This window comes from Oncorhynchus keta, chromosome 8 (assembly GCF_023373465.1).
Source record: "Oncorhynchus keta strain PuntledgeMale-10-30-2019 chromosome 8, Oket_V2, whole genome shotgun sequence".
Lineage (NCBI taxonomy): Eukaryota > Metazoa > Chordata > Actinopteri > Salmoniformes > Salmonidae > Oncorhynchus > Oncorhynchus keta.
Window position 1 is genome coordinate 1,071,216 of NC_068428.1, and position 14,470 is coordinate 1,085,685.

Consider the following 14,470-nt stretch of genomic DNA (forward strand, 5'->3'; position numbering starts at 1 on the left):
ACTTCCTGCTTTAGTTTTTGCTTGTAATTTTTTTATTTAATTTTACCTTTATTTAACCAGGCAAGTCAGTTAAGAACATATTCTTATTTTCAATGACGGCCTGGGAACAGTGGGTTAACTGCCTGTTCAGGGGCAGAACGACAGATTTGTACCTTGTCAGTTCGGGGGTTTGAACTCGCAACCTTCCGGTTACTAGTCCAACGCTCTAACCACTAGGATACGCTGCCGCCCCGATTTGGTAAGCAGGAACCAGGAGGATATAATATGTTCAGATTTGCCAAAAGGAGAGCGGGGGAGAGCTTGTATGCATCTTTGTGTGTGGAGCACTAGGAGCGTCGCTTTTGGATGAGCATTTTCTTGTTTGCTTATGACCTTGTAGAGTAGGTTGATTGCAGTCTTAGTGCCAGCATTGGTCTGTGGTGGTAAATAGACGGCTACGAATAATATTGATGAGAACTCTCTTGGTAGACAGAGTACCTTGTGATAAGCTGTAGGCCACACTATCTCAGGTGAGCAATACCTCAAGACATTTGTTTGCGCGTGTGTGTGCGTGCGTGCGTGTGTTTTTTGAGTAAAACCACAGGTCCAAATCCCTATTTCCATCCATGGCTAATTTAGGTATGGAATGATTTTAGCTCGCTAGCCACCAGAGGACAACAGCACACTGAGATGCAATAATTCAAGTATTTTTCTGTCAATAATGACGTTTGGCTTGTGATGTGACTTGTGTGAAGCCAAACCAAACTGGCTTCCCTTTTTGATACGCGAGGACACTTTTTGGTGCACGAGGATCATTTACACTCAGTTTGGCTCAACGCTGATGGGCTATTATTTAAAAATATATATATATATATCAAAGGAGGCCAAATGCTGGCTTCCCTTGCATTCAATGTCAATCTCTCTCTCTTTCTGACCAGACAGCATCCATTTGATACGCCACCCATACTGAGACAGAGGGGCGCTGTTTAGTTCGCTCGGATGCTTTCTCCGGTATGGTACATTCAACCTTTTGCTAATTGAAGGAAATGTATGAAACACAGAGAGAATTTTCTTAGTCCATTTTTTGGGGAAGCCTGGCTTCCTTGGCATCCATGAATACACTGAGTTTGAATCTGGGCTTGGTACCTTTATGTATAATTTATGCCGGTTTTTTTCAGAACATTTTGTTTGCCATCTCCATTGCGTTACAAAAACAATGTCAATTGTCCCATCCTGCTCTGTTGGTAACTTCAATATGCCCTTGCTCCATCCATTCTCTGTCAGTTCAACTGCCTTTGGAAATGTGTGAGCACTGAAATACATGTATTTATGCCGCTCAGTAAAGCAACCACTTAATGTGATCTTTCATTTTTAAAGTTGTGTTCCAACATTGACCGCAAATACTTCCCAAAAAATGTTCAACAACCTGAGGATTATAGTCTGTTCCAGTCCAGGAGCTCTAGCTAAGCATGATCTGCTGTATTGTTTACCTTACCCATCTTCAAGTGAGAATGGAATCTGGGGCAAACCTTGTGCCATAAACACTTCAAAATATTACAGAGGAATGTTATTCTCTGAGGGTTGAAGTGAGAGTTGATCTGTTGTGTCACATGGAGAGGCACTTGAACAGACCTTGTGGGGGTGAGAGCTGAGAGAGCTCCAGTCTGCAGTGAGGAGAGACAAGTGGCTTCACAGAGAGTGGGGAGGGGACAGAACAGAGGCTTTCTAACTTGCTCAGTAGTCGTCTAGTTGTCCCTGCCATTCGCCTGCCCTGAAACCATTCTCCATCACAAGTGCTATTTAAGCGGAAAGTAAAGTGTACATGCAGGCAGGAGGGAAAGCAACAGGCAGCCCATTTCAGTAAATTTAATAAACAACCGATGAGAAGGGATGAGCCCTGGATATGAGGTCTTTCTAAACCCATTTGAACTTAAACCTTAGATATAAACCATAGACTCTTATCTTTAGTAATATACAGTGGGGCAAAAAAGTATTTAGTCAGCCACCAATTGTGCAACCTCTAATGACTCCCCACCCCGCATGCGGGAGCGTAATCATCGCCTGACACTAATTACCATAACGCAACGGACATAAATATTCCTAGAAAATATTCCTATTCATGAAAATCACAAATGAAATATATTGAGACAAAGCTTAGCCTTTTGTTAATCACCCTGTCATCTCAGATTTTCTAAATATGCTTTATAGCTAGAAAAGCATTTGTGTAAGTTTATCGATAGCCTAGCATAGCATTTTGTCCAGCTAGCAGCAGGTAACTTGGTCACGGAAATCAGAAAAGCAATCAAATTAAATTGTTTACCTTTGATGAGCTTCGGATGTTTTCACTCACGAGACTCCCAGTTAGACAGCAAATGTTCCTTTTTTCCCTCACCTTTGGCTGAGAAATCACCCGGAAATTGCAGTCACGAAAAGGGCGAAAAAAAGATTCCAAATTAGCTCCATAATATCGACAGAAACATGGCAAACTTTGTTTAGAATCAATCCTCAAGGTGTTTTTCAAATATATATTCGATAATATATCCATCGGGACAATTCGTTTTTCCAATAGGACCGATAGGACTAATGGCTACCTCTGTATTTTACGCGAGAATCTCTCTGGGAGCATCAGGTGACCACTTGCGCAATGTAGCCGCTTACGGGTATTCTTCAACATAAATGCGTAAAACTATGTCACAATGCTGTAGACACCTTCGGGAATACGGAGAAAGAGTAATCTGGTTGATAGCCCATTCACTGCTCAATAGGGACGCATGGAACGCAGCGCTTTCAAAACATGAGGCACTTCCGGATTGGATTTTTCTGAGGCTTTCGCCTGCAACATCAGTTCTGTTATACTCAGACAATATTTTTACAGTTTTGGAAACTTTAGAGTGTTTTCTATCTTAAAACCTGTCAGGGATGCTGCGAATTTTCACAGCATTTTTGTTAAAAATCGCGCAACATTTCAACGTCCTGCTACTCATGCCAGGAATATAGTACATGCATATGATAAGTATGTGTGTATAGAAAACACTCTGAAGTCTCTACAACTGGTTAAATCATGTCTGTGGCTATAACAAACCATGTTTAGGAGTAAAAATCCCAAGGAAAACTGTTCACCAAAAACACAAAAAAAATATTCATCCGCCATTCTATGTATTGTCTATGGCGATAGAAAATAGATGGAGTCCCGTTTACAATGCCTACAGCTTCCACACGATGTCGCCAGTACTGGCATTTCATTGCATGTTTATCCTTGGTGGGATGACGTATAGGAACTTCCTGACTTGGGGTACACCGAGGAAGTTATGAAAGTGTAAAAATGGACGATGATTTCAAGACTTGCTGCTATCGAATACAGATTGCCCCGTGATCAATTTTATTGATTATTAACGTTTATTAATACCTAAAGTTGGTTTACAAAAGTAGTTTTAAGTGATTTGTAAAAGTTTATAGGCAACTTTTTTAATTTTAAAAAAATGACGTTGCGTCTTGTAAAGGTGAATTTTCCTGGATCAGACGGCCTTCATAAATGGACATTTTGGGTATACAATGACGGATTTAAATTGGGAAAAAGACCCAATTGTGATGTTTATGGGACATATAGGAGTGCCAACAAAGAAGCTCGTCAAAGGTAATGAATGTTTTATATTTTATTTCTGCGTTTTGTGTAGCGCCGGCTACCGCTAATTCTTTTGTTTAGGTCTCGTTCAGGTATTTCGGGGGGTGCATGCTATCAGATAATAGCTTCTCATGCTTTCGCCGAAAAGCATTTTACAAATCTGACATGTTGGCTAGATTCACAACGAGTGTAGCTTAATTGAGTATCTTGCATGTGTGTTTTAATGAAAGTTTGAGTTTTATCGAGTACTACAGTTGGCGCTCTGAATTTTCCGCTGATTTTGGTCCCCGTACAGGGACCGCAGCCGTAAAAGGCTAAGCTGTCAATTATATGCATATTCTAGGATCTTGTCCTGACAAAATATCCCGTTTACTACAGGATTAAATAAACCTTAGATATAAACCCTAGACTCTTATCTTTAGTAATATACAGTGGGGCAAAAAAGTATTTAGTCAGCCACCAACTGTGCAAGTTATCCCACTTATAAAGATGAGAGAGGCCTGTAATTTTCATCATAGGTACACTTCAACTATGACAGACAAAATGAGAAAAAGATTTTGTCTATCATAGTTGAAGTGTACCTATGATGAAAATTACAAGCCTCTCTCATCTTTTTAAGAGATTGTTCGGGGTGTTTGTATCATTTGATTTACACAACACGTCCACCACTTTGAAGATGCAAATGTTTTTCTTCTTCTGTGAAACAAACAAAAAATAAGACAGAAAACGTTTGACCTCTGTCATTGCCAACCAAAGGGTATATAACAAAGTATTGAGATAAACTCTCATTTTGTCTGTCATAGTTGAAGTGTACCTATGATGAAAATTACAGGCCTCTCTCATCTTTATAAGTGGGATAACTTGCACAGTTGGTGGCTGACTAAATACTTTTTTGCCCCATTGTACCTGTATATATTATGCTTTTCTTTCACCCCTCAATATGTTGGAATCACTCAATTTCCTTGATGCAAAAATTCTAATAGCTTGCCTAATTTCAGTTTATGTGACAAAACAAGCAATGTATATTGTAGAGCAGGGGTTCCCAAACTTTTCACTCAGGTCCCACTTCCAGCATTAGGGGAACATTCCGCACGCTATTTCTACGGACACAAGCAATGTTCAAGACACAAACGTTTCACATCCCTCTTGTTGGCGGAGAGAAAATGTTGCAGGTTTACAGTATATTTCCTACAATTCTCCAATTTTTTTAATGGGGTGTGGAGACAATGTGGCAGGTTTAAAGCACATTTTCTTGCAATTCTATACATTTTCCCATGTCTAATGTGCATTCATGTCATATTTGAGTGAATCTATGGACTAAAAAATCTAGTTAAAAAATGTAAGCTGACATGGGCTCGTTAGTTGATCTGGACATTTCTAACAAGTTATAAATAGCTCTCTAAGGTATGCAATGATTGACATGACAAGAGGAAAACTGATGATGCACTACCCAGTTTCGAAATTGTACCATGTCTATTCTACTATTACAAGTTTCAAGTGTAAGTTGAAAGCCGGAAGTAAAAGACACAAACACAAAACGTAAGAATGGGAAGCATAGAAATAGAGCACATAGAACAGATCTACCGATTCTTGGACTTGCTTATAACCCACATTTCCACATATTGCAGCTTTAAGTCAGTGGACATAATCGGATGAAACAATGTGTCTGAATAAAAGAGACGTGCGTATCGTCATGTCAATCAAGCCAGGTTGGTGCGTAATTATGTGAGGTCTGGGGGCCTTTCTTTAAGGATGACAGCTGTCCTTGACAAACTGCTCTGCTCATCAACCTGGCTTGATTGACATCCTCTACACTAGCTCTGAGCAAGTCAGAGGTTCTTGCAGAACAAGCCAGAGCCAGCCAAACCACTTTGGACTTGTCTGCCATCTGCTGTCCATATTTTAACCTTTCAATGATTTCCATGTATTTGAATACAGTAACCAACCTGGAGGCTGAGGCCGATGATTCATGTGACCTCAATGAACCAAAATCCTGGCAGATTTACAAGTCAATAACGGTACCTTTACCACAGACATTGAATTATCCTTCTTAGCCTATGTAACATAATCTTTCTAAGGATGTTGATCATAATAACATAAACAACATTAACCCTGTGTGTCATGAATGCATGGTCAAATCACCTATGGATCAATGAATGCATAAATGTGTAGTGAACTTTATGCCTGGATGTTAGTGTGGATTCTGTACTCTCTGTTCTCTGAGACATTGCATAGCCCATCAATAATTGAATTGAATACAAAGCTTAATTGTAATTGGTTCATTTCAAGCATTTTGTGTAATGTAGCTCATGAATAAAATAATTGAATGCTAAATATTTTAGTTTAATTAAACCTATTCAAGCCTATTCACTTATCCCTCACTTCAAATGATGTAAGCTCTATCATGAGCTGAACATTTAGCCTTCCTTGTCTTCCCAGGTTCCTGCCATTCTAGGGAGTTTTTCTTAGCCACTGTGCTTCTACATCTGCATTGCTTTCTGTTAGGGGTTTAAGGACATTATAAATATATTTCATTGAATAGAGATACTTTGTAATAATCTAGATCTGTGGATTTTGGTATATAGGCCTATGTCACGTTCTGACCTTTATTTCCTTTGTTTGTATTTATTTAGTATGGTCAGGGCGTGAGTTGGGTGGGCAGTCTGTTTGTTTTTCTATGTTTTGGGGTATTTCTATGTTTCGGCCTAGTATGGTTCTCAATCAGAGGCAGGTGTCATTAGTTGTCTCTGATTGACAATCATACTTATGTAGCCTGGGTTTCACTGTGTGTGTGTGGGTGATTGTTCCTGTCTCTGTGTTTGCACCAGATAGGACTGTTTTTGGTTTTCACACATTTATTGTTTTGTTAGTTATTTCATGTATAGTTCCTTCATTAAAGAACATGAATAACCACCACGCTGCATTTTGGTCCGCCTCTACTTCACCACAGGAAAACCCTTACTGCCTACTGTATACTGTCTGAGACTTTTTCCAAAATAATCAGCCCCATTGATTCAGATAAAGGTTATAGTGTTGACAACATTTTTAGAACAACATATATATATTTGTTAATGTACAGTATATTTATTGTCACAGAGTCGATTGCTGCTACAATGGGTCTACCTGGAGGAGGAGACACTTGTTTGTGTAATTTAGCGATGTATAAAAAGTTAGTATCTTGGGAAATTTCACACATAGAAATTCAACATATTTTTTGGTGAATTGTCCTGATTCCTAACAGCTTTCCACTGTGGATGAGATATTATGCTGGAATTTTAGTGTAGGGTCACAATTCAGTTTGCGATAGAAGTCCCCTTTAGATAGTTGTCGGCGACATTCATTCACATAATCACATTTGTTTTGTGTACAAATTCCTCCTCCTTTGTCACATTTTTTAGATGATAATCGAAGGATCTGACTAAGTCCTTAAGTGCCATTCTCTCATGACATTCAAGCACTACGGGGTGACTGAACACATGGTGTCTGATCGGGGTCCCTAGTTCACTTCGAGGGTCTGAATGGCGTTCATGGAACGTCTGGGGGTCTCGATCAGCCTTACCTCGGGTTTTCACCCCGAGAGTAACGGGCAGGTAGAGAGAGTAAACCAGGATGTGGGTAGGTTTCTGAGGACTTATTGCCAGGACCGGCCAAGGGAGTGGGCGGCGTCCGTGCCCTGGGTCTGCTCCATGTAGACTGGCAGCTCTGGCTGCTCCATGCAGACTGGCAGCTCTGGCTGCTCCATGCAGACTGGCAGCTTTGGCTGCTCCATGCAGACTGGCAGCTCTGAACAGGCAGGAGACTCCAGCAGCGCTGTAGAGGAGGAAGGCTCTGGCAGCGCTAGACAGGCGGGAGACTCTGGCAGCGCTGGAGAGGAAGGAGGCTCTGGCAGCGATAAACAGGCGGGAGACTCCGGCAGCACTGGAGAGGAGGAAGGCACTGACAGCGCTAGACAGGCGAGAGACTCCGGCAGTGCTGGAGAGGAGGAAGGCTCTGGCAGCGCTGGACAGGCGAAGCGCACTGAAGGCCTGGTGCGTGGTGCTGGCACTGGTGGTACTGGGCCGAGGACACGCACAGGAAGCCTGGTGCGGGGAGCTGCCACCGGAGGGCTGATGCGTGGAGGTGGTACTGGATAGACCGGACCGTGCAGGCGCACTGGAGCTCTTGAGCACCGAGCCTGCCCAACCTTACCTGGCTCAATGCCCACTCTAGCCCGGCCGATACGAGGAGCTGGTATGTACCGTACCGGGTTATGCACCCGCACTGGAGACACCGTGCGCTCCACAGCATAATATGGTGCCTGCCCGGTCTCTCTAGTCCCCCGGTAAGCACAGGAAGTTTGCACAGGTCTCCTACCTGGCATAGCCATACTCCCTGTGAGCCCCCTCCAAGAAATTTTGGGGGCTGACTCTCGGGCTTCCATCCGCGTCGCCGTGCTGCCTCCTCATATCAGCGCCTCTCCGCTTTCGCCGCCTCCAGTTCTTCTTTGGGGCGGCGATATTCTCCAGGCTGTGTCCAGGGTCCTTTTCCGTCCAATATCTCCTCCCAAGTCCAGAAGTCCTGTGATCGCTGCTCCTCCTGCCGCTGCCTGTCACCACGTTGTGGTGGGTGAATCTGTCACGGTTTTCTTGCGGTGAAGGAGAGTCGGACCAAAATGCGGCGTGGTTATTTAGATACATCTTTAATGAAGATGAAATACGATCAATACAAAAACAATAAACGTAACATGAAAACCGAAACAGCCTTTTTTTTTTTTTATAAAAAATTATTCATTACCTTCAATACCATTCATTCTTTACAACTCATAATTTTCATACATACTCCAATAATGGTATTTTAATTTAACTAAACAAAAACCCCAAACAAAACCTCAGGGGAGCATCTTCCCTCCCAGTCACCCTACAAACTACCTTTCCCTATCTCCCCGTCCCTAATCTATCCCCTTACAAATCTAAATGACACCCGGCCCTAAACCCCCCTTCCACCTCTCCCGAGCAGCATGCTGCCCCCACTTCCTCTCCTCCCTCTTCATCCTCCCCCTCAAATCTCCTTCCACCCTCCTCACTATCCCTTCCACCCCCCAATCTCTCCCTGTCTTCACCATGTTCTGCCTGGCTTCCCACAGCCCCCGTTTAAAGAGACAGAGCAGAAACCTGTCCCTATCCGTCTCTCTCGCTCTCCCTACACCTCTCTCTAACCTGGCCCACGTCAATACAAAATCCCCCCTTACCAAACCTAACAACACCCGTGCCCTAGCCCATACTACTCCGGCAAAGGCACAGTCCCAAAAGACATGGCGCACAGTCTCCTCCCTGCCACAAGAGGCTCTTGGACAGGTGGGGGATTGCACCAAACTATACCGGTACATGATGGAACGTACCGGCAAGCACTTATGGAGGCTCAACCAATTCAGGTCCTTGAGCCTGTTGTCCAGACCCCACGCCTGCACTCCCTCCCAGACCACTTCCGAGATGCCCACTACAGGTGCCGGACTCCCTGCCTTTCTGACCTCCTCGTACAGGTGCCTGTGATCTAAACCTACTCGGGCAACTTCAACCTCAGGGTGCGCACGCAGCCACTTGGCCGCATGACCAAAGTGCCACGGCAGCTGTTCCGCCCGAGGACCCGTGTTAGACCACACCATTACGCTTCTCGCCTGATACGAGAAGAACACCCGCAGGAGGTAACCGGACGGGTGTATCACTGGATGAGCAAGCTCCGTTAACAAGAAAGAAACAAAAATTGCGTCCAGCTTGAGGGGGAAATGTGGTACCCCCCTACCTCCCTCCCCGATGGGACAGAGCATGCGTGCCCTGGCGACCCACTCGCACCTGCCACTCCACATGAACTGAAACACAAGCCTCACTAGAGGCCTCTTCAGACAAGCCGGCAATGGGTAGATGTACGCCAAATACAAAAGAGACGGCAACACATCCACCTTTAGGACCAGGACTTTGCCCATAAAAGACAAAGACCTAGCTGTCCACATTGCTAGCTTCCTCTGTACCACTGCGATACGCATGTTCCAGTTTAGCGTCGCTGAGCCGGACGTCTCAAAATGGACCCCGAGAATCCTCAGGGCCCCCTCACAGAGAGATAACCCCCCGGGCACATCCGTTCTACCACGCCATCTTCCGAAAAACTTGACGGAAGACTTTGCATGGTTCAGAACCGCTCCCGACGCTCGGGTGAAATCCCCAAAGATGGCAAGGGACCTTGTCAGGCATGAGTCCTTGCACAGCAGCAAGGAAGTGTCGTCGGCGTACTGCGTCATCTTAACACGCAGCCCACCACTTCCAGGGATCAACAAGCCTTTCACTCCTGTGTCTGCCCTAATGACAGCCCCCAGAGGCTCCATGTACAGAATGAAGAGGAGAGCCGAGAGTGGGCACCCCTGCCTGACCCCAGACGAGAGGTCAAAAACGTCACCCAAGTGACTATTTACACTAACTCGGCACCCCGCTCCGACATATAATGTACGAATCCATCCTATGAACTTCTCTCTCTTCTTGTCTTTTCTCTGTATATATCAATGATGTTGCTCTTGCTGCGGGCGATTCCCTGATCCACCTCTACGCAGACGACACCATTCTATATACTTTCGGCCCGTCATTGGACACTGTGCTATCCAACCTCCAAACGAGCTTCAATGCCATACAGCACTCCTTCCGTGGCCTCCAACTGCTCTTAAACGCGAGTAAAACCAAATGCATGCTTTTCAACCGATCGCTGCCTGCACCCGCATGCCCGACTAGCATCACCACCCTGGATGGTTCCAACCTTGAATATGTGGACATCTATAAGTACCTAGGTGTCTGGCTAGACTGCAAACTCTCCTTCCAGACTCACATCAAACATCTCCAATCAAAAATCAAATCCAGAGTCGGCTTTCTATTCCGCAACAAAGCCTCCTTCACTCACGCTGCCAAGCTTACCCTAGTAAAACTGACTATCCTACCGATCCTCGACTTCGGCGATGTCATCTACAAAATGGCTTCCAACACTCTACTCAGCAAACTGGATGCAGTCTATCACAGTGCCATCCGTTTTGTCACTAAAGCACCTTATACCACCCACCACTGCGACTTGTATGCTCTAGTCGGCTGGCCCTCACTACATATTCGTCGCCAGACCCACTGGCTCCAGGTCATCTACAAGTCCATGCTAGGTAAAGCTCCGCCTTATCTCAGTTCACTGGTTACGATGGCAACACCCATCCGTAGCACGCGCTCCAGCAGGTGTATCTCACTGATCATCCCTAAAGCCAACACCTCATTTGGCCGCCTTTCGTTCCAGTACTCTGCTGCCTGTGACTGGAACGAATTGCAAAAATCGCTGAAGTTGGAGACTTTTATCTCCTCTCCAACTTCAAACATCAGCTATCCGAGCAGCTAACCGATCGCTGCAGCTGTACATAGTCTATAGGTAAATAGCTCACCCTTTTTCACCTACCTCATTCCCATACTGTTTTTATACTGTTTTTATTTATTTACTTTTCTGCTCTTTTGCACACCAATATCTCTACCTGTACATGCCCATCTGATCATTTATCACTCCAGTGTTAATCTGCAAAATTGTATTATTCGCCTACCTCCTCATGCCTTTTGCACACATTGTATATAGACTGCCCATTTTTTTCTACTGTGTTATTGACTTGCTAATTGTTTACTCCATGTGTAACTCTGTGTTGTCTGTTCACACTGCTATGCTTTATCTTGGCCAGGTCGCAGTTGCAAATGAGAACTTGTTCTCAACTAGCCTACCTGGTTAAATAAAGGTGAAATAAAAAAAAATAAAAAAATGAACTTCTCCCCAAATCCTAATTGACCTAACACTCTGAATAAAAATGATCTATTCACGCGATCAAAGGCTTTCGCCTGATCTAGCGCTGCTACCATTAAAGGCAGTCCTCCATCTTCAACCCAAGCGATGGAGTCCCTGATTAACTGTAGGTTCCATCTATTATAGCGGCCCTCTACCCCGCACGTCTGATCCTCATGGACGACGTAGGGAAGGGCTGTGCGCAACCGGTCTGCTAAAACCTTTGCAAATAGCTTGTAATCTACACACAGCATGTTCAACGGCCGCCAGTTGCCAAGGTCTGTTACTTCCCCCTTCTTATATAAAAGTGACAGCAGACCAACAGCCATTGATCCACCCGGGACCCCCGTCTCAAGGATGGCTTTCAAGACTTCGAGGACCACTGGTCCAAGTATACCCCAAAACTTGAGATAAAACTCAGCCGGCAGCCCATCCATCCCAGGCACCTTCCCTTTTCCCATCCTCCTAAGAGCGTTCTCAACCTCTTCTAGTGAGATCTGGGCCTCCATCACTTCTCTAATGTCCTCCGGCAACCGCCTGGACAAGTGTTCTAAAAACACATTTCCCTGCTCTACATCTATTTCCCTTTCCTTAAATAAACCTTGGAAATGATCAGTTGTCACCCTGACCATATCCTCTGGTTCTCTAACTATACTACCATTTTCTTCCCTAACGCCATGCATTACCTTCCTACTCTGTCTGGCACTAACCGACTTAAAGAACATAGCAGAACAAGTCTCATTGTGTTCTAGAAAGTCACTATACGCACGCTCCAAGAAAGCTTGAGCCTTCCGCTCCTGCAACTCCCTGAGCTGCGCCTTTAGGGTTGCGGATCTCTCCCAGTCAAAACACCCCCCGAGGTTGCCTGCCTCGTACTCGAGTTCAATTAACCTTTGGATACGATCCACCTCCCTCCTCTCCTCCCTCTTTTTCCTCTTGCAATACCCTATTATAAAAGCCCTAATCCTCACCTTAACTAATTCCCACCACTCTAACACCCCTCGCACATGGACCGGAGGCCTTCAAGCCTCCAAAAGAAACCAAAAACCCCGTCAACAAAAGCCTGCTCCTCCAGCACATCCCGATTTAACTTCCAGTGCCCTCTACCAAAGAGGCAGACTGGCGACCCCACCTGCAGGAGCACCCCATCGTGATCCGAAAAGAAAACAGGCAACAGCCGCCCAGACAACTTTACCCAAAGACCTGGGTACAAAAATATAGTCGAGCCTCCGCGCAACACCCCTGGAGTTGCGTCATGTAGGACCGGCCATTTTCGGAGTAGTGTGCAGGCCACCATCAACCAGACCATGGCAAGCCATTAGCCCGGTGATGGCGCCTGCACTGCTATCCCCCCCTATTCCTAAATCTGTATTAAAATCACCCCCTATCACTAATTTCCTATTTGTGACACACAGGGGCGCCAGACAGTCCACCATCTCCCTCCTGTCTGCCACCACCTGTGGCCCATACACCACCACTAATCTAAATTTACAATCCCTTATCGTGACATCCACCCCTATAACCCTCCCCTGCATCACCACAAAATAACCCTCCACTTTTACCTCCCTGTGCCCACACAAAATCCCTACCCCCGATGAGTGCACCCCCCAATAACCCAAACCGACTCCCCCTTGTCCCACTCCCTCTTAAACCTACTAACATCCCCTCCATCCCTCAGGTGAACCTCCTGTAAAAAACAAAAATCAAACCCCACACCCTCCAAATAACTAAAAGCCGCCCTCCTCTTAACAAAATCCCTTAAACCCCTTACATTTAAACTAACAAAAGTCAAATTAGACCCCATGAAAGAATAAAATAAAAACATGTAATACACTCAAATACTAAACCCAAACAGGAAAAAACAAAAACAGGAGACTCACCCGATGCTCCCCTGCTCCATATCTACCTGTGAAAACACCATCCGTACTCCCGACATCCCCCCCCTCTTCCTCCATCTCACCAACCCAGGATGCAGGAATAGTGTTTGGCTCCGGGGTGCCTTGCACCCTGGGTCTACCCCCACACTCCTCCCCCTCCCCAGTGCTGCAGCTGGTTTGGAAAAAAATAGGGGAGTCCCCAAACAAAAAAACTCCCCACCTCCTCCTGTACCCAGTCCTGAGTCTTGTTAGGTGTGACCCCACCCAACAGAAGTTGAGGGCCTGGGGAAACCAGCAGCAACCCAGAGGTTTCTCCCACCCCCATCACTCTCTTGACCATCACCTCCCTCTCATTGTCGGCCAATCACACCCTCCTCTTCATTCTCTTCTTTGGTGATGGCGGCAGTGGAGATATACCACCCTCCCCCCCCCGCCAGCTCCTCCACCATACCCCTCATCTCTTCCACCAGGGCACTTACCCCCCACTCCACTTGCTCTTCCACCGTCTCCTTCTCCACCACCCCTTCCTCGCTTTCTTCTCTCTCACGCTCCTCCACTCGTTTGCCTTCTTCCGCCGCTTTTCCTGGTTCTCCTACTCCCGTTTCCTTCTCTCTTCCATCCGCCGCTTCTTGCTCCTCCTCCTTCCTTGCGACCCTCCCCTCTGGACCTGTACTCTGGTCATGAGGCATTCTTCCTTCCCCTCCTCTTCTTCCCCCATTCCCCGCTCCTGCTCCCCCAGCCACAGACGCGTATGACCTCTGACGAGCCGGGCACCCCCGCCACAGGTGTGCTAACGAGCCACACTCGTGGCACGCCTTAGGCTCGTCACAATCCTTCGCCTCGTGCTCCCCAGATCCACAAAACCTGCATTTTCTTGCGCTGCACGAGGCGAAGATGTGGCCATAGGCCATACAGCGCCTGCAAAATGGAGGCTGACATGCATAAAACAACGTCCCCCTGTCAGCCCCCAGGGAGAACATAGCAGGAGGATGGAGGTAGCCACCATGTCCCTTTGGGTCCTCCCTGAAGAGGGCCTGGAAGCCTCTCCTCCCATTCCAAAACCCAAGGGAGTCTTTGAGGTGCCTTGCTGAGGAGACGTTATCCATGTATCTCCCCAAAAAGGCCCTCACCTCTTCGTCCTTAACGTATGGGTTGTAAATGTTGACAGTTACAA

At 45.9% G+C, this 14,470-nt stretch overlaps 1 protein-coding gene across 1 annotated transcript in view; it reads left to right on the top strand.

Annotated features, from left to right (window-relative positions):
- LOC127931578 (uncharacterized) overlaps positions 1-14,202 on the top strand; it is a 110,308-nt gene extending 96,106 nt beyond the window's left edge. Inside the window, exon 3 of the mRNA XM_052524720.1 lies at positions 14,082-14,202. Within this exon, the coding sequence (XP_052380680.1) occupies positions 14,082-14,202 (121 nt within the window). The remainder of the gene's footprint in view (positions 1-14,081) is intronic.
- The last annotated feature ends 268 nt before the right edge of the window (positions 14,203-14,470 follow it).